We start from the raw sequence: 20,601 nt of genomic DNA on the forward strand, positions 1-20,601 counted from the left end.
AATAGAATAGAATAGAATAGAATAGAATAGAATAGAATTTTTATTGGCCAAGTGTGGTTGGACACACAAGGAATTTGTCTTGGTGCATAAGCTCTCAGTGTACATAAAAGATACATTGGTCAAGAATCATAAGGTACAACACTCAATGATAGTCACAGGGTACAAATAAGCAACCAAATCATATTAGGAAACAGTCACTACAAATCGTAAGGATACCAGCAACAAAGGTTACAGTCATACAGTCATAAGTGGGAGGAGATGGGTGAAACTGGCTTGCAAGAGGCAGAAAAGAAGGCGCTGTCCCTTTAAGGGGGAAGCCACGCCCCTTTCCTCGGCGTTTAAAGAGCCTGGAATGCGGGCGGGCGGTGTACTTTAAACGCCGGGCGGGTTCGGCGCTCCTGGCGGCTCCACTCAGAGGGAAGGGGGCGGAGCTGAGGGCGCGGCATCGCCAAGGAAGGCCAGAGCGGACACGCCTCTCTCTGGCGCCGCCTAGGGGCGAGCCAAGTCACTGCTGTTCCCGGGAAAGCAAAACTTCGCGCTTGCGGATCCAGTGCGGAAAAATAGTAATCGGTGCAGACACGCGTTGAATGTCTGGACCCCGTTACTGCGTGGGGTTTTCTGCGAGCCTCTGAACCACCTTCCCGCGTCATGCTGAACCAGGTGAAGTGGAGGATCCGGCGGCTGCAAGCCTGGCTAAGTGGGAATCCTGGTTATTATTATTATTTTTGCATTTGTATTTTGTTTTTCCTATTAGTATCGCTTTAGTAAGGACACACCCAGAATATTTGCATTCCAGTTTTGGTCCCCACGTTGCCAAAAAAAAAAAAAGAAGATGTTGAGAGTTTAGGAAAAGTGCAAAGAAGAGCAACAATTAGCCAATGGAACTGCTTGCCACCAAAAGTTGTGGGTTCTTCAACCTTGGAGGTTTTTAAAGAAGAGGCAGGACAGTCTGACATGCTATAGGGTCTTCTGCTTGAGCGGGAGGTTGGACTAGAAGACCTCCAAGGTCCCTTCCAACGCTGTTAATTTGATGAGAGGCCTGGAGAGAAAAACATATAAAGAACGGTTGCAGAATCTGGGTTTGGAATAGAGAAAAGGAGGACGGGGGGGGAGGGGGGTTTGACATAATATTCCAGTATTTGAGGGGCTGCCACAAAAAAGAGGGGGTCAGTAACAGCAGTAAATTTGGAAGGGATCTTGGAGGTCATCTAGTCCAACCCCCTACTAGGGATTCGAACCGCCGAACTGCCGACCTTTCTAATCGGACAAGCTCAGCGTCTTCCAAAGCATCAGAAATCAGGACAAGCAATAATGGCGAGAAGCTAACTAAAGAGAGAGAAGCAACCTGGAACGAAGGAGAAACTTCCTACCAGCGAGGACAATTAGCCCGTGGAACTGCTTGCCACCAGAAGGTTGGGAGTGGCTTTCATTGCTGGAGGGCTTTTAAGAAGAGACTGGATAGCCAGCTGCCTGGAATGGTATATATAGGATCTCCTGCTTGAGCAGGGGGTTGGACTAGAAGACCTCCAAGGTCCCTTCCAGCTCGATTCTGATCCATTTGTTTTTAGTCAGTAACTTGAGTTTAGAGTGCTGGGGAAACCAGCTCTAACTTGGCTTTGTGTCGGTTGTTAAGCCGTGGTTTGTTTAACCCCTTTTTATTTTTTTGCACAAATCACGGTTTGCTCTCTTCAGGTATGGTAAACCTCTGTTTTCGCAAACTTCCATGGATAGTTTTGTGAACTCTTAGTAAGTAAGTATGTTGTATGTTACAACTTACTTAGTAAGTAAGTATGAGCCTCCCTTCTAGGGGAAGGGGTGTGTCTTTAATGTTGTATGGGAATGTAGATAACAGGTACGGTAGTCCTCGGCTTATGGCCACAATTCAGCCAGCATTTCCATTGCTGAGCGAGACAGTTGTTCAGGGAGTTTTGTTTCATTTTACGACCTTTCTGGCCACCGTTGCTAAGTGAATCGGTGCAGTTGTTAAGTTAGTAACTTGGTCGTTTAAGTGAATCTGACTCCCGGGTTGATTTTGCTTGCCAGAAGGTCGCAATAAATAACCACATGATCCTGAAACACTGCAACCTGTCATAAATATGAGTCAGTTACCTGGGACCACGGGGATGCCACAACTATGACACTGCAGCCGTCATAAATATGAGTCCGTTGCATGGGATTACACAGGGATGTGATCATTCCAACCCACGGAGACGTCACGCGACCATGGCGACCACGGTGATGCAGTCATGACGACCACGGTCATCGTTAAGTGTGAAAAACGGTCATAAGTCACTTTTTTCCCCAGTGCCGTTGTCACTTTGAACAGTCACTGAAGGAACCGTTGTAAGTCGAGGACTACCTGTAAGGGGACGGAGTCATGCTGATGTCCGTCTTCGTTCACACAAGTTGGTGCACAATATTTACAAACCCTGGTTCGTAAATATTGTGTTTCCGGCACACGCAATGCTAAAATGTTAAGATAGCATATTGTGACGCTTACTCGGAGCCCGTTTAATCTTAAAACAAGTTTGTGTTCTCGGCTGGTCTGTATTATCTTATTTAACAGTAACAGAGTCGGAAGGGACCCTTGGAGGTCATCTAGTCCAACCCCCTTGCTCACACAGGAGACCTGTACTAGGGATTCGAACTGCCGACCTTTCTGATCGACAAACTTAGCGTCTTAGCCCCTGAGCTACCTAATCAAGAGTATCCGTTTGATTTCTTTGTGTTAAGATATACTGTGGTGCAGCATTGGCAAATCTTTTCGGCACCAGGTGCCGAAATGGGAGTGCGGGTGTGAGTGCGCGCATGCCGGAAATCGGAAGGGCAACGGGGTGCGTGCCCGGAGAGATGGCTCTGTGTGCCACTTTTCAGCACGCGTGCCATAGGTTCGCCATCACGGCTGTAGTGTATTGTGTGCCTCGGCTGTTGCGATAGAATAGATAGAAGCTGGAAGGGACCTTGGAGGTCATCTAGTCCAACCCCCTGCTCAAACAGGAGACCCTATACCTGTGATGGCGAACCTATGGCACGCGTGCCACAGGTGTCACACGGAGCCATATCGGTGGGCACGTGAGCTCAGCTTCCGCCAGCTGTTTTTCGGGCCTTCTAGGCCCAGTAGAAGTAAAGAAAAAGGCTGTTTCTGGTCTCCGGAGGGCCTCTGAGGGGGTGGGTTTGCCTGTTGATTAGACAACAGTGCCTCTGGGCACGTGCAGAGTGCCTTTGGTTCATGAATGGGTAATTGTAGCCAAGTGCTCCTGATTTGGAGGTGCCTATTGCACTTAGGAAGGTGTCTCACAATCCTATGATTGTTGTACCCTGTTTGAAAAAAAATGCACAGTAAAATCCTTGGTGAGCTTCTAAGCTTCTAGACCTCAGTGATTGTCTGCCTTGCATAGGAGATCAGGGAGCTGATGGAATATTACAGCATCTAAACCGTTTAGACAGCAGTAAGGAGTTAACTTGATAACTGCCGTATCTTTATTCAGTTTTACCAACTTTTTTGTTTTGCCTTGTTAATTTATCATGATGTTCATTGCAAGGTGGAACCATCAATTAACAGCCATTATACGTCCTCAACTTACAACAGTTCATTTAGTGACCATTTCACTGAAAAAAAGGGACTGGTGACCTTTTTTTCCCCACACTTACGACCGACGGAAGCATCCTTGTGGTCACGTGACTTGCATTCGGATGCTTGACAGCCGACTCACATTTATGACGGGATTGCACCATCCCCTTTGGCAATGTGGGGGGGGAGAGGGGGAAGCCCATTTCATTTAACGACCGTGTTGCTAATTTAAGACCTGCGTGGATTCACTAAAACAGACAGGGCGAGAAAAGTCGGAAAAATTGGAGCAAGCTCCACTTCACAAATTTCTCACCTGACGACCTCACTTTTGAGCTCGGTGGTGGTTGTACGTTGAGGACTACCTGTTAGTTCCTGGCCAGATTTTTTTTTTTTAATCTTTATTTCCAAGTTAGCTTTCAATTTCATTTTAGAGACAGTTAAAATGGGTAAATAACCCCGTGGGAAAATGCAGGCTGTTTAATTCCACCTCATTGTGTATGTTTCCTCCTTTCCTTCAGGCTAGGGAAACTCCACCACCACCACGTACCTTTATGAGTAAGGGGGGAATGAGCTGTTCTCCCTTGGGGTGGGGGTAGAGATTGGATGATCTTTTGCAGTGGCAGGTGCACACAAAGTCCAGGAAAGTAAATTTTGGCAGGCAGTTTGCATTCTTTTCATTTGTTCCTGATTGTTGAAGCAAAAAAAATGTAGAAGGAGGAAACTAGATCGTTAGAGGGTCATGATAAAATTCAAGATATTCAAGATCACTCCTGCATGATTAAAAAGTTAGGCTTCCGGGAAACATGGTATGTAGGTAGGTAGACAGACAGATAGACAGACAGATGGATTAGAGGGAGAGAAGATTAGATAGATAGATAGATAGATAGATAGATAGATAGATAGATAGATAGATAGATAGATAGATAGATGATAGATAGATAGACAGATAGATGATAGATAGATAGATAGATAGATAGATAGATAGATAGATAGATAGATAGATAGATGATGATGGATGGATGGATTAGAGGAAGAGAAGATTAGATAGATAGATAGACAGACAGACAGACAGACGGATGGATTAGAGGGAGAGAAGATTAGATAGATAGATAGATAGATAGATAGATAGATAGATAGATAGATAGATAGACAGACAGACAGACAGACAGACAGACAGACAGACAGACAGACAGACAAGACAGACGACATAGAGGGAGAGAAGGTAGGTAGGCAGGCAGGCAGGCAGGCAGACAGATGGATTAGAGGGAGAGAAGATAGATAGACAGACAGACGGATGGATTAGAGAGAGAAGATTAGATAGATAGATAGATAGATAGATAGATAGATAGACAGACAGACAGACAGACAGACAGACAGACAGACAGACAGACAGACAAGACAGACGACATAGAGGGAGAGAAGGTAGGTAGGCAGGCAGGCAGGCAGGCAGACAGATGGATTAGAGGGAGAGAAGATAGACAGACAGACAGACAGATGGATTAGAGAGAGAAGATTAGATAGATAGATAGATAGACAGACAGACAGACAGACAGACAGACAGACGGATGGATTAGAGGGAGAGAAGATTAGATAGATGGATGGATGGATGGATGGATGGATGGATGGATGGATGGATGGATGGATGGACGGACGGATTAGAGGGAGAGAAGATTAGATAGATAGATAGATAGATAGATAGATAGAGAGATAGAGAGATAGATACCCTGTTTTCCCCAAAATAAGACATCCCCCGATAATAATAGGAGCCTGGTTTAGCTCAACAGACAGAAGCATTGTAATTTAACACCAGCTGTCTGCAATTAAAGTAAGATCGAATCTCGCCAGGCTCAAGGTTGACTCAGCCTTCTGTCCTTTCTAAGGTAGGTAAATTGAGGACCCAGTTTGTGGGGGCAATAAGCTGACTTTGTATAAATATACAAAAGTATGAAGGCTATTGCTTAGCGCATTGTAAGCCGCCCTGAGTCTCCGGAGAAGGGCGGCATATAAATCAAATAAATCAAATAAAAAATAAATAAAAAAATAAGCCCAATCGGGCTTTTGATTTTAATTCCACCTCATTGTGTATGTTTCCTCTTTTCCTTCAGGCTGGGGAAACTCCCCCACCACCACGTACCTTTATGAGTAAGGGGGGAGTGAGCTGTTCTCCCTTGGGGTGGGGGTAGAGATTGGATGATCTTTTGCAGTGGCAGGTGCACACAAAGTCCAGGAAAGTAAATTTTGGCAGGCAGTTTGCATTCTTTTCGTTTGTTCCTGATTGTTGAAGCAAAAAAAAAAAAATGTTGAAGGAGGAAACTAGATGGTTAGATGGTCATGATAAAATTCAAGATATTCAAGATCACTCCTGCATGATTAAAAAGTTAGGCTTCATTTTTGCAGGCGATTTGTCTGTGTATGTCGTGTCAAATATATATCTATATACTTAACTTTATCGATTAGCCCTTGGGCCATATCAAAGTGCAGAGTTGCAGACACAAAAATTATTGCTAAAATCTGATAAAAAAACAATTTAAAATGGAATTGGATAAAATATGATTTAAAATGAAATTGGAATAGAACACGATTTAAAATGAAATTGGAATAAAATACAGCTTAACATGATAGCTTTGATTAGCCTATATAGACCGTATCAAAGCACAAGGTGCAAGTATAAATATCGCCAATAAAATCTTAAACAAGCAATTTAAAATAAGAGTAGGGTAAAATACAATCATTATAGGATAAGATACAATATAATTTAATGCATAAATATATAAAATGGAATAAAATGACATAAAATTATATCTATATATCTACTGTGTTTCCCCAAAAATAAGACCCTTATATTTTTTTTGAACGCTGAAATAAGCGCTTGGCCTTATTGCCATGCACTCAAAAGCCCAATTGGGCTTATTATCAGGGAATGTCTTATTTTGGGGAAAACAGGGTATCTATCTATGTCTGTCTGTCTGTCTGTTTGGCTATCTAGCTATCTCATCTATATTTATTTAAATCTATTTGCCTCTGTCTCTTATCTGTCTCTAGTTATCTCTCTCTCTTTCTCTCTATCTCTAGCTTATCTATCCTATCTATCTATCTATCTATCTATCTATCTATCTATCTATCTATCTATCTATGATTCCTCTAATCCATCTATCTGTCTATCTACCTACCTACTACCTACCTACCTATCTACCATGTTTCCCTGAAAATAAGACCCTGTCTTCTATTTTTTTGAACCCTGAAATAAGCGCTTGGCCTTATTGCCATGCACTCAAAAGCCTGATTGGGCTTATTATCAGGGGGTGTCTTATTTTGGGGGGAAAAGGGTATCCATCTATCTATCTAGAAGATAGATAGATAGATAGATAGATAGATAGATAGATAGATAGATAGATACCCTGTTTCCCCCAAAATAAGACATCCCTTGATAATAAGCCCAATCGGGCTTTTGAGTGCATGGCAATAAGGCCAAGCGCTTATTTCAGGGTTCAACAAAATATAAGACAGGGTCTTATTTTCGGGGAAACACGGTAAATGAACTGCTATAAGTCGAGGACTAACTGTAAACTGTTGCTAAACTAGGACTGTAGGTGGGGCAAAACATGGTGTACCTTTGAGAATTAGCTTCCCATTGTCAGCAGTTAATCGTCTACGAAGGCAAAAACTATTTGGGTATTTCTGCTCCAAGCTCTGTGGCACTCCAGATATTTCTAAACTGTTTCCCAGGAACTGTCAGACCTGCCTCAGCTGGGACCTTAGAAAGGAAAAACCCTCGACTCCCATTTGGTTGCAGTGAGAGATTCTTTTACTAAGGATTAGCGGTCGCAAACGAAGCAAGGTTAGGAATAAACTGATCCATTTGGGGGTACACTGGTATAATTTTAAATCGTTTTTTAATTGGGTTACTGATTTTAATTTGGTATTGTATTGTGATTTGTATTGAAGTTGTCATTTGTAAGCCGCCTTGAGTCCCTAGGGAGAAAGGCGGCATATAAATCGCAATAAATAAATAAATAAAATAAATAAATAAATAAAGTTCCCGCACAGAAGTTTACAAACTTTGCCCCTTCATCCCGTCCCTTCCCTCTTGACCAATTCATCGTCCGCCTACGGACAGAACAAAATAGAATAACGGAGTCGGAAGGGACCTTGGAGGTCCTCTAGCCCAACCCCCTGCTCAAGCAGGAGACCCTATAAATTCTATACAAATGGCTTATTCAGGCTCTTCTTAAAAACCTCCAGCGTTTGGAGCATTCACAATTTCTGGTGGCAAGCAGTTCCACGGGTTAATTGTTTATTATTGTCAGACAGTTTCTCCTTTAATGCCAGGTTGCTTCTCTCCTTGATGAGTTTCCACCCGTTGTTTCTTGTCCTGCCCTCAGGTGCTTTGGAGAAGAGCTTGACTCCTTCTTCTTTGGGGCAGCCCCTGAGATATTGGAAGACTGCTCTCATGTCTCCCCTCGTCCTTCTCTCCATTAAACTAGATACACCCAACGGTGTGCCACCTAGTTATTTTGCCTACCTATTTTGGGAACCCTCTTGGGTGCTTGATGCAATTCTCATTCCATTCCCAACTTTCATGGCCTTAAAGACTGAAACCAGTCTGCATTCCTCACATCTCTGGCTTCCATCAAGCCTGTCACTTCTCCCTCCCTCTTTCTCATCTCTACCCCCAACACATACTCAGTGCCCCCTGAGGAGCCATGGTGGCACAGTGGTTAGAGGGCAGTATTGCAGGCTGACTCTGCCGACTGCCAGCAGTTTGATCCTGACCGGCTTAAGGTCGACTCGTCCTTCCGTCCTTCCGAGGTGGGTAAAATGAGGACTCAGATTGTTGGGGGCAATAGGCTGATTCTGTAAACTGCTTAGAGAGGGCTGTAAAGCCATGTGAAGCGGGATATAAATCTAAGTGGTAGTGCTATTTTTCTTCCTTCCTAGCCTTCCTTCCTCCCTCCCTTCCTAGTTTTCCTCCCTCCCTCCCTAGCTATCCTTCCTTCCTCCCTCCCTCGCTTTCCTTCCTTCCTTCCTAGCTATCCTTCCTTCCTTCCTTCCTTCCCAGCTATCCTTCCTTCCTTCCTCCCTCCCTAGCTTTCCTTCCTTCCTTCCTACCTATCCTTCCTTCCTTCCCAGCTATCCTTCCTTCCTTCCTCCCACCCTCCCTCCCTAGCTTTCCTTCCTTCCTTCCTAGCTATCCTTCCTTCCTTCCTTCCCAGCTATCCTTCCTTCCTTCCTTCCTTCCTTCCTTCCTTCCCAGCTATCCTTCCTTCCTTCCCAGCTATCCTTTCTTTCTTTCCTTCCTTCCTTCCTCCCTCCCTAGCTTTCCTTCCTTCCTTCCTAGCTATCCTTCCTTCCTTCCTTCCTTCCTTCCTTCCTTCCTTCCTTCCCAGCTATCCTTCCTTCCTTCCTTCCCAGCTATCCTTCCTTCCTTCCTTCCCAGCTTTCCTTCCTTCCTTCCTTCCCAGCTTTCCTTCCTTCCTCCCTCCCTCCCTCCCTCCCTAGCTTTCCTTCCTTCCTTCCCAGCTATCCTTCCTTCCTTCCTTCCTTCCCAGCTATCCTTCCTTCCTCCCTCCCTCCCTCCCTAGCTTTCCTTCCTTCCCAGATATCCTTCCTTCTTTTCTTCCTTCTCAGCTATCCTTCCTTCCTTCCTTCCCAGCTATCCTCCCTCCCTCCCTCCCTCCCTCCCTCCCTAGCTTTCCTTCCTTCCTTCCCAGCTATCCTTCCTTCCTTCCTTCCTTCCCAGCTATCCTTCCTTCCTTCCTAGCTATCCTTCCTTCCTTCTTTCCTTCCTTCCTTCCTTCCTTCCTTCCCAGCTTGCTTTCCTTCCTTCCTCCCTCCCTCCCTCCCTGTGGTTAGAATGCAGTATTGCAAGCTAACTCTGCCCACTGCTAGGAGTTTGATCCTGACTGGCTCAAGGTTGCCTTCCGTCCTTCCGAGGTTGGTAAAACAGGGACCCAGATTGTTGGTGGAGCAAGAGGCTGACTCTGTAAACCGCTTAGAGAGGGCTGGAAAGCACTGTGAAGCGGTATACAAGTCTAAGGACTATATTGCTATTGCTGTTTCCTCTCCTCCCACCCTCCTCCAGTAGCCAAAGATGACAGAATCTCTCACTATTGGTTTCGGAGTTTCTGGAGCTGAGGTCAGGCTCAATAATCTCCCATTGTTCACTGCCTGGAAGATTGCTCAGGACTTGGAAGCGAATCTTGCCCTGCCTGTTGTAAACATGATCTTGGCTTTAGCAAACAAGCAGGGATAAACTTTGCCCCTTTGGGGACAAGCCAGCCTCTGAAGTGTCTCTTGGGATTCTCCTGCCAGGGCAGAGCAGCTCACGAGGAAAGAGTGGAGTGGAGTGAAGTAGAGTAATTTAAAATAGAGTAGAGTAGTATTAGAGAAGATAAGAGGGAAGGGAAGGGAAGAGAAGAAGGAAGGGGAAGGGAAGAGAGAAGGGAAGAGAGAAGAGGGAAGGGAAGGTAAGAGAGAAGAGGAGGGAAAGGGAAGGGAAGAGAAGAGGAAGGGGAGAGAAAGGAAAAAGAAGAAGAGAGAAGGGGAAGGAAAGAAGAGGGAAGGGAAGGGAGAAGAGAAGAGGGAAGGGAAGGGAGAAGAGAAGAGGGAAGGGAGAAAAGGGAAGGGAGGAGAAGAGGGAAGGGAGGAGAAAAGAAAGGAAGGGGAGGGGAAGGAAAGAAAAGAAGGGAAGGGGAAGGAAAGAAGAGAAGGGAAGAGAAGAGGGAAAGAGAGAAGAGAAGGAAGAGAAGAGAAGAGGGAAGGGAAGGGAAGAGAAGAGAAGAGGGAAGGGGAAGGAAAGAAGAGAAGGGAAGAGAAGAGAAGAGAAGAGGGAAGGGGAAGGAAAGAGAAGAGAAGGGAAGAGAAGAGAAGGAAGAGAAGAGAAGAGGGAAGAGAAGAGGGAAGGGGAAGGGAAGAGAAAAGAGAAGGGAAGAGAAGAGAAAGGAAAGGGAGGGGAAGAAAAGAAGAGAAGGGAAGAGAATAGAAGATTATTATAGAAAAGAGAAGATTATTATAGAAGAGAATATTACTATAGAATGGAACAGAATTATAGAATGAAATGGAAGGGGATTCTTTATTGGCCAAGTGTGATTGGACACACAAAGAATTTATTTCCGGTGCAGAAGTTCAGAGTGTAACATACAACAAAAAAGTGATAAATCATGATCGTAATCGTAAAATACAATGACTGTAAATCATAAGATACAACACTCACTGATAGCCATCGGATACTAAATAAGCAATCAACGTACTAAATCATACTAGGATATTTAAATAGTCAATATAAATCATAAGATACAAGCAACAAAGCTATAGTCGAAAGAAGAATAAGGAAATAGGAATAAGAGAAAAAATGAGAAGGATTATACCGGTAGTAGTAATGCAGACTTAGTAGTTTGACAGTGTTGAGGGAATTATTTGTTTAGCAGAGTTATGGCATTCGGGGAAAAAACTGTCCTTGTGTCTAGATGTTCTGGTGTGCAGTGCTCTATAGCGTCGTTTTGAGGGTAGGAGTTGAAACAGTTGATGTCCAGGATGCGAGGGGTCTGTAAGTAATTTCCCAGCCCTCTTTTTGACTGGTGCCGTATCCAGGTCCTCAACAGAAGGCAGGTTGGTAGCCATGGTTTTTCCTGCAGTTCTAATGATCCTCTGAAGTCCGTGTCTCTCTTGGTGGGTTGCAGAGCCAAACCAGACAGTTATGGAGGTGCAGATGACAGACTCAACAATTTCTCTGTAGAACTGGATCAGTGGCTCCTTGGGCAGTCTTCGCATTCTGAGTTGGCGCAAAATTGCCTTTTTAGCAGGTGGTTGCTGCCATGCCAGCTGGCTTGAGGGCCCTTTTCTGGCTTATAAAACAGACCTGCTCGGCGTTTTGGCAAATGACGTCCATCCTTGTCGCAGAGTTGGGAATAGATGGCCATCGCAGGTCTCCCAACATCTCTTTTACGGCCCCAGGTGTTTGCCAAGCTCCCTCTTTCTTGCGTTTTTGTTTTGTATCCTGAGTTGTTCAAAGAAAACCTCAAGCTTTGCAACGGACCCATTTCCCTCTTTTAAAGCTTTCCCCCATCTCAAAATGACCAGGTTTTGAAGTTCTGACAGTTCTGTGAACAGTATCTGCCACCCTACTGTTCCTTAATAACCAGTGTGATCCTTTATTTTCACTGAACGTAATTGTTGTGGTCTGCCAGTGGAGTTAGCAGCGGAGTCGGACATTGAGGAGGCTGGGGAGGAACATGGGCCAGTCCTAGAGTCTGTGGAAGGCCCAGACAAGGGCTCTGCGTCGGAGGCGGAGATGGGGCCGGGGCCATCTGGGAGTGATGTGCAGACTCCGGAGCCTCCAGAGTTGGACACCAGAGAGGCAGAGGAACAGGGGGAGGCTGGGGAAGGCTCGGACGAGCGCTCTACATCGGAGGCAGAGAGGGGGCCAGGGCCATCTGGTAGTTATCAGCTGCCTCCGGAGCTAGGGAGCAGTGAGGCAGAGGAATAGCTGGGGCCTGTTCCCAGTGTGCGCATGCGCAGAGCTGCCAGAAGAAAAGAAGAGCTAAGAAATCAGGGTCGACTTGGGAGTAAAGCCACAGGTGAACGATGAATGGACATAAAAGAGGAGCGAAAGGAGAGTGGGCTTTTGCAGAAAACAATTTGTTTGGTCGGTCGGTCGGTCAGTTTAGGAGTGTGAAGATCTGTCTGTGAATCTCAGAGACTCTGTGCCAAGTCTTTCCTTGGCAGCTTTCCAAGCGAGATAAGGCCTGTGGTCATAAATTCACCTTTGAAAGACTGTTTGCCAGGCCTTTGCTGAAGGTAAATGAGAGGAATTCACATTCATTTAATAAACGGGGTTTTGTTAGGACCAGGATTCTGCTTCAGGCTTTTTGGGGAAGCATAGGTCAGAACAGTAATCATGATTGTGAGAGAAAGATGGAAGGGAAGATTTGTTGTGACCGAGGCTCAATTAGGCATTACCAGACACAATTAATCTTAAACAAACTTATTTTATTATAACAGCTGGGAATGAAGTAATTCATTCCAAATTAGTCCAAATTAATTCCAAAACAAGTCCTTCGGAAAAAGTCCTTCGGGCATATTACAAACCTTTATCTTCTTTGGCACCCTGCCAAAGGCCTTTCTTGGCAAAGCCCCACAAAGTTCAGAAACAAGACACTGACTGGAAATAGATTTAGCAACATTGCTTTCCTACAAAAAGCCCAAGAGCCTTTGCTGCTCTTTTAAGCCTTATGGGAGGAGCCAATCATCTCCTGGCCTTACTCCCAAGTCGTCCTTTTTGCTTTAGCTGCTCTTGCTTTCTGGCAGCTCTGCGCATGCGTGCACTAGGAACAGGCTCCTCTGCCTCTCTGGTGTCTGACTCTGGAGGCTGCGGAGTCCGCGCATCACTCCCAGATGGCCCTGGCCCCATCTCTGCCTTCGACGCAGAGCTCTCATCCGGGCCTTCCCCAGCCTCCAGGACTGACCCATGATCCTCCCCAGCCTCCTCACTGTTGGACTCCGCTGCTAGCTCCGCGGGCTGCTGGTGGACCACAACAAGATTTTTCTCCCTGGGGAAAACCCAAATGGCCTGCCATCAATTTTGATTTTTTTTTTTTCTCCCTACCTAGGAAAGAAGAACTAAAAAATGTAAAGAAGTGGCATGGGACCATTGCCATCGGCCGGCCTCATCCTAGTTCTGTGCTTGGTATTCCTGGGTCGGGCCCAGCATCCCGTGACGACATCTCCTTGCCAGATTGTCTCCGACACAGTCGCTCCATGCCGAGGTCAGAAGCTGCTCCAAGTCCCTCAGGACCTTCCCAGCAATCTGGAGAAGTTGGACCTTTCCTACAACAAAATCGAACAGATCGGTTCGGCAGACTTCTCGTCCTTGACTCAGCTGAAAGAATTGGACCTGGGTTACAACCACATCTTCTCAATCGCCAACGACTCCTTCGCATCCAACCTCCTTTTGGAGAAGTTGAGTCTCTTCAACAACTCCTTGGAGGAGATCCCTTCACTGGCTTTGAGGCCTTTGAAGCAGCTGACTGCCTTGTCTATCTCGAACAACCTTTATCCTCTCTCAAGGCTGGACGGGGTGTTCAGCTCCCTGAAGAACCTCAAAGAGTTGTCCCTGGGCGGTCCTGTAATTTACACGGTGGGACGTGAAGACTTTGTTCCTCTGAAGGACATTCCGTTGAAGAAGTTTTTCCTCAAAACTGCTTCCAGTTTGACAGAGTATCAACAAGGGGCCTTCTCTAAGCTCAACACCACAGAATTGTGGTGCGACATCGCTCTGGACAAAAACCCGGAGGCTTTGCCCGTTATGCTCCGTGACTTGAAAGGGAAGCAGCTCCAATACCTCCGTTTCCGTAACCTCTTCGAGTTCACCTACTACACCGATTCCGTAGACCTCTTTGCCGGCTTGGCTGAGGTCGAAGTGGGAGAGCTGGTCTTCTACAGGGGGAAATTCAACGAGAACCTGCTGCGTTTGGTCCTCTTAAATGTCCAGAAGTCTCGTGTGCAAGACCTCTCCTTCATTGCTATCGATTTCGCCCGGTCTCCCGAATGGAAGCTTCCAGAAGCCGGCATCGCCAACCTGACCCTCCGCCGTTTGTTGCTGAAGGACATCAGTAACCCCGATATTTTGCGTTTTGACTGGACATTTACTTGGTTTGCCGGGATAACCAACCTTTCTATCCTCAATGTCAACTTCAACTTTGTGCCCTGTGACGCCTGGGGGGAAATGAGGAACGTGGTAGTTCTAGATGTTTCTAATAACCGCTTGTTAGATGAATACATCTACAACGAAGGCTGTTTATATCAAGGAATCATGCCCAGCCTGGAGCACTTCAATCTTAGCAACAACGAATTAACCTACTTGAGCATAATCTCCAAGCTGACGTCCAGCTGGCCCCGGCTATCCAAGTTAGATCTAAGCCACAATCGAATCAGGAACTGTAAGGAATTGCCCTGTGTTTGGAGCCCCAGTCTTGTTTGGTTGGATTTGTCTTACAATGTTGTCACGGCGGGGATCTTCAGGTGCCTTCCCACCAGGTTGCAGTTCCTGGATTTGTCCTACTCACAATTGGAACGCCTTGAGATGGAGTACTTTGAGGTCGCTGTGGACCTCCAAGAGTTGCGGCTGAGCGGGAACAAGATCAAGTTTATCCCAACCGAATGGAGAAGTCCGAATCTCCGGGTTTTGGCCGTGGACGGCAACTCCTTCGGCATCATCTGCAAAGGTTCCTTCGTGAATATGCCGCAGCTCACGCAGCTGGAAGCGGGGAACAATCCTTACCATTGTGTCTGTGACCTCTACGCCTTTCTTCAAGAGACCCTGAAGAACGGCAAGTTGCAGATTGTGGACTGGCCCGGCGGGTGGACCTGTTATCACCCTGAGCCCCTGCGCGATACGGCAGTGATTGCTTATACCCCAAGGCTGACCCAGTGTAGTGTCATGGTAGTGGTAGCCATTGCTGTCTCCATCACAGCCGTTGTGGTGATCACCATCATGGTTTTGTGTTGGTGGTTCAACATACCCTGGTACCTCAAGGCCACCGTCCAAATCGTGCGCTCCAAATATCGGTCCAGCCGCTCCCAAGCGTTGCGAGACTTTGCCTACCACGCCTTCATCTCTTACAGCTGCTCCGACGCAGACTGGGTCAGGCAGGAACTGCTCCAGAGGTTGGAAGCCTCGACGCCACCATACCGCATCTGCATTCACGAGCGGGATTTCACGCCCGGCCGTTGGATCATCGACAATATCATTGAAAACATTGAAAACAGCCGGAAAATCATCTTCGTGCTCTCGCGCAGCTTTGTCGACAGCGATTGGTGCAACTACGAGCTCTACTTCGCCCACCAGCGGGCGGTGGGGCTAAGCTTCGAGGACGTAGTTTTGGTGGTGAAGGAAGCCATCGACCCGCAAGCGCTGCCCAACAAGTTTTGCCGACTGAGGAAAATGCTCAGCAAAAAGACATACTTAGAGTGGCCTTCGGAGCCCGGTCGCCAGGCCTTCTTCTGGGTGCAGCTGACGTCCGTCTTGGGGAAGGCCGAGGTAATCAAAACGGACCGAAAGGAGGATCCAGGCGATGTGACTTGGAGAAAAAACGGCATGGCTGACGACAAACTCAGAATGGATAATTTGGCTAATGCAGACTGTGTCCCGGCGTGTTAAACAGGACTTCAGTTTAAGCCAACAGGAACCTTCAGAATTTAACAGCCGAGTTTGTGTCTAGTGATATGTTTGATCGTGGTTTATTCAGGAAGCCGCAATGGCTGGATTCATAGAGAACGCTCGAGCTGTAAACCATGGTTTGTGAATCGCTGTGACTGAGTTCTCACAGCATGCCAAAAAAGGCCTACGGGATGGGCTTATTTTGCTGTTTGAATCTTTGTTGAGACTGGTTTAGTTTAGGGTCCAACATGTCATCCGCAATCCTCAAAACTGGTTTAATTTAGACCCGGGTTAAGTGTGTTGTGTAGAACCAGCCTGTCGGGGGGAATTCCACTCATTTTAACTCTTTCTGGTTTTCCATTCCCATGTGCTCAAGGTTACTGAATTACAGAATAACAGAATTCGAAGGAACCCTGGAGGTCATCTAGTCCAAATTAGGGGATTGGAGGCTAAAACACAGGACGAACAATTGTAGGAACTGGGCACCACACTATAAAAAACACTTTGAGACTCTAGAAAAAGTGCAGAGAAGAGCAAGCAGGATGATGAGGGGACTGGAGGCTGAAACATAACATGAATGGTTGCAGGAACTGGGCAGGGCTAGTCTAGGGAAGAGAAGGACCAGGGGAGACAGGAGAGCATCTTCCGATATTTGAGGGGCTGCCCCAGAGAGGAGGAAGGGGGTCCAGCTATTCTCCAAAGCACCCGAAGGCCAGACAAGGAATCATGGATGGAAACTGACCAAGGAGAGATTCAACCTGGAAATAAGGAGGAATTTTCTGACAGTGAGAACAATCAACCCATGGAACAGAAGTTGCCTTCAGAAGTTGTGGGAGCTTTATCATTTGATACTTTCAAGAAGAGATTGGACTGCCATCTGTCAGAAATGGTGTAGAGTCTCCTGCTTGGGCAGGGGGTTGGACTAGATGACCTACAAGGTCCCTTCCAACTCTGTTAACCTGTTAAATTAAGGTGGAGGGGAGCATGCTAGAAACCCTTGCCAATGTTGCACATTTGTTTCTCAGAATATAGTACTGAGAAGCTATGAATCGTGGCAAACCAAATTCCCTTAACAGCCTTGTTACTGGTTTAAGAACTGCAGCAATTCGCTTAACAACTGTGGCAAGAAACGTCGTAACAGAGGGCAAAACTGACTTAACAAATTTCTCACTTAGTAAGATAAATTTTCGGTTTCATTGCGGTCGAAAGTTTAGGACTAGCTGTTCAAATATTCAACTCTAGAGAGGAATATGTTACGTTTTTCCTGGGTCACAGTCATATCCAAGTGTTGTTGTTTTTTTCTCTAGTGCCGTAAACCAGGACAATTTAGGACTTTTTATTGATGGGTGAAGCTGTCATTTTTAGCTAAACAGTAAATTTTGTATGGAAATACAGCTAGTCCTCAACTTACGCTTTTATAATTAAAAGTTTTTTAAAATTGTCGTTTTGTCTCTGTTGTGTTTTCTCTGAAATGTTGAGCATTTTGTAATGGTTTTAATTTAAGAGCTGTGGTGGCGCAGTGGTTAGAAGGCAACATTGCAGGCTAAACTCTGCCGACGGTCAGCAGTTCGATGCTGACTCAGCCTTCCATCCTTCCGAGGTTGGTAAATGAAGCACTGTGAAGCGCTATATAAGTCTAAGTGCTCTTCCTTCCTTCCTTCTTTCCCCCCCCCCAGTGGTTAGAATGCAGAATTGCAGGCTAATTCTGCCCACTGCCAGAAGTTCGATCCTGACCAGCTCAAGATTGACTCAGCCTTCCATCCTTCTGAGGTCGGTAAATGAAGCACTGTGAAGCGCTATATAAGTCTAAGTGCTATTGCTATCTTCCTTCTTTCCTTCCTTCCTTCCTCCCTCCCTCCCTCCCTCCCTCCTAGTGGTTAGAATGCAGAATTGCAAGCTAATTCTGCCCACTGCTAGAAGTTCGATCCTGACCAGCTCAAGATTGACTCAGCCTTCCATCCTTCTGAGGTCAGTAGATGAAGCACTGTGAAGCGCTATATAAGTCTAAGTGCTATTCCTTGCTGGCTTCCTTCCTTCCCAGTGGTTAGAATGCAGCATTGCAGTCTAATTCTGCCCACTGCGAGCAGTTCGATCCTGACCAGCTCAAGATTGACTCGGCCTTCCATCCCTCCCAGGTCAGTAAAATGAGGACCCAGATTGTGACTCTGTAATCTGCTTAGAGGGGGCTGTAAAGGACTATGAAGCGGGATATAAATCTTAAGTGCAATTGCTATTGCTAATTACTATGACATGCGAGTGCCAGCATCCTGTACTGTGAGCCTGACTCCGCATCTCTTTCTAAAAAGAGAATAAAATATAAATATGCGATGCCGCTAAATGTCCAGCAGGTGGCAGCGGTGGATAAAATATTGGGATTGATTGAGGATCATTCTAGGAATAATCCCAACTATAGGTAGTCCTCTATTTATGACCATAAATGGAGCCAAAATGCCTCTTGCTAAGTGAGACGTTCGTTAAGTGAGCTTTTTACGACCTTCCTTGTCACAGCTGTTAAGTGAATCACTGCAGTTGTTCAGTTAGTAACACGGTTGTTAAGTGAATCTGGCTTCCCCCAGAAATGTCGGGATCAATTGTGGTTGTATCTCGAGGCCTACCTATCATAATGATAATAACAGAGTTGGAAGGGACCTTGGAGGTCTTCTAGTCTAACCCAGGGGAGAAATGTAAAATGTGTTTCTACTGGTTCTGTGGGCGTGGCTTGGTGGGGGGGGTTAATGTGATGGGCGTGGCCAACTTTTTTTTTTTTTTTTTTAACTTTTCAAAGCATTTTTTCTAATGCTTTGAAAAGCCTCTGCCGATCAGGCAACTCAGCTGGGATCGTCAGAGACTTTTCAAAGCATTTTTTCTACAACCTCTTTGGCCGAAAAAATGCTTTTAAAAGTAAAAAAAAAAGCCTCTGATGATCGCTGATTGAAATAAATAAAGGCTACCTTCTTTGAGGAGAAGATACTGTCCAAAAGCTATTTTCTTTAGGTCTTATTGAGCAGTTTTGCTTCCCAATGTTATTGCCAACTTTTAGTACCCTAATCTGTATTCTTGTGTCTAGCTGAGCTGGCATTAGGGGAGAGAACAAATCAATACAATTTTCAATAAAACAATATGCCCACAGTATTGTTTTTGCTTCCTGGACACATGCTTATTACCCCCTTAGATATTAAACAATGGTAAAATATAATTCTTCAGTTTATCATCATAGTTCCCAAATAATAAAATATAGAGGATTTTTTTTAAAAATCCATGAAGAGGGATTCTGAGCAGCCACTGTGAAAAATGACTGGAAAGACACTACTGCATGCTGTCAATTGATATGTGTCTGTAGCCAAAAAAAAGAATAAGAATATGCATATAAGATTTTCCAGTTATTACAGTCCTACAATATCTCCAAGGATATTCAGGATGTATCATTTAATTTAATTTCCTGTATCTGGAAGAACTGGTTCTTTTCATTCGCCTACTACCACCAACAGCCTCCCACCGACCAGTACGCTCCCACAGAGAAGGGCTCTTCCAGGTGCCGTCGGCCAAACAATGTCGGCTGTCGGCCCCTAGGGGGAGAGCCTTCTCTGTGGGGGCACCGACGATCTGGAATGAGCTCCCCCCAGAGATACGGAGGATCCCGGATCTGCGCACCTTCCGCCGCGAGTTGAAGACGCTTTTATTTCATCAAGCGGGCCTCGCCTAAATCTTCTCCCTTTTAAGTGTAAATTTTAAATTTTTAATGTATTTTAAAATTATGGGTATTTTAAATTATGGGTATTAATTCAGCCAAATTTATTTAATTCATTTTATTTGATTTTAAATTTTGTATATCTATGTGTTTTATTTCATGGCTGTACACCGCCCTGAGTCCTTTGGGAGTAGGGCGGTATAGAAATTCAATAAATAATAATAATAATCGCGCGGTTCAGCTGGGATCATCAAAGGCTTTAAAAAAAAGAAAGAAAGCCTCTGCCGATCAGGCAAGTCAGCTGGGATCATCAGAGGCTTTTAAAAGCATTTTTTTTACAACCTCTTCAGCCGAAGAGATTGTAGAAAAAATGATTTTAAAAGTAAAAAAAAAAAAGAAAAGTTGGCCATGCCCACTTAGTCATATTACCCCCCCATCAAGCCACGCCACAGAACCAGTAGTAACAAATTTAACATTTCACCACTGTTGGGACCCCTTATTCTGCTCTAGACTCAAACCAAGGAGGCCTCTGAAGCCCCCCCCCCAAAATGACCCAAAACAAGGGGGAAGTCCAGTATGGCCCCGTCGGGGGGAGGGGATGGAGGGGTGAAGAGATGGCTGAGGTTGACTTACCAAAACTTTTATCTCTCCCAAATATCCCTCATAAAAAAAGAGAGGGATGGGGATTGGGATTGGGCTGGACTTGAATTTGGAAGAAAAATAAATTGGTTCAAGACCTGATCTACGCTTTGTGGCAAATTTCTAATTCAGGGTTCCAGTTGCACAGAGCTGCTGCTTGAATTCCACACAAAAAATCTTCAAAACAATTTTTTTTTCCTCTCCTGCACAGGAATTTTGCAATTTGAGGATAAAATACTAAAGCTGGTCAGCAAAAAAAACAAAAAACAAACACACACACACACACACACACACACACACACAAATGAGAAACACAAGTGTGTGTGTGTTTTTTTAAAAAAAGAATCTTTGCTTTCTTTTGGTAAGCAGAAGTTATCCCCCAAGAGTGGTGGTGAAATTCAATTTTTTTTACTACCAGTTCTGTGGGCATGGCTTGATGGCCGTGGCAGGGGAAGTATACTGCAAAATCCCCTTTCCCACCCCACTCCAGGGGGAAGGATACTGCAAAATCCCCATTCCCTCCCTACTCTCTGGGAAGGATATTGC

The 20,601-nt window shown here is 45.4% G+C and overlaps 1 protein-coding gene across 5 annotated transcripts in view; it reads left to right on the plus strand.

Annotated features, from left to right (window-relative positions):
* Window positions 1–17,171, plus strand: part of LOC117671348 (toll-like receptor 2) — a 30,520-nt gene extending 13,349 nt beyond the window's left edge. For 2 of the 5 annotated variants that reach the window (XM_034427230.3, XM_087881222.1), the window contains exon 2: window positions 13,180–17,171. In XM_034427230.3, the coding sequence (XP_034283121.2) occupies window positions 13,212–15,728 (2,517 nt within the window). In that variant the 5' untranslated portion in view covers window positions 13,180–13,211 and the 3' untranslated portion in view covers window positions 15,729–17,171. Of the gene's footprint in view, window positions 1–370; window positions 710–13,179 lie in introns of those variants that run through there. The other 3 variants (XM_034427229.3, XM_087881221.1, XM_034427228.3) reach the window with 3 other exon arrangements.
* Window positions 17,172–20,601: the final 3,430 nt, after the last annotated feature.

The sequence above is a fragment of the Pantherophis guttatus genome, chromosome 18, assembly GCF_059756535.1.
Source record: "Pantherophis guttatus breed Tessera chromosome 18, ASM5975653v1, whole genome shotgun sequence".
Taxonomy (NCBI): Eukaryota; Metazoa; Chordata; class Lepidosauria; order Squamata; family Colubridae; genus Pantherophis; species Pantherophis guttatus.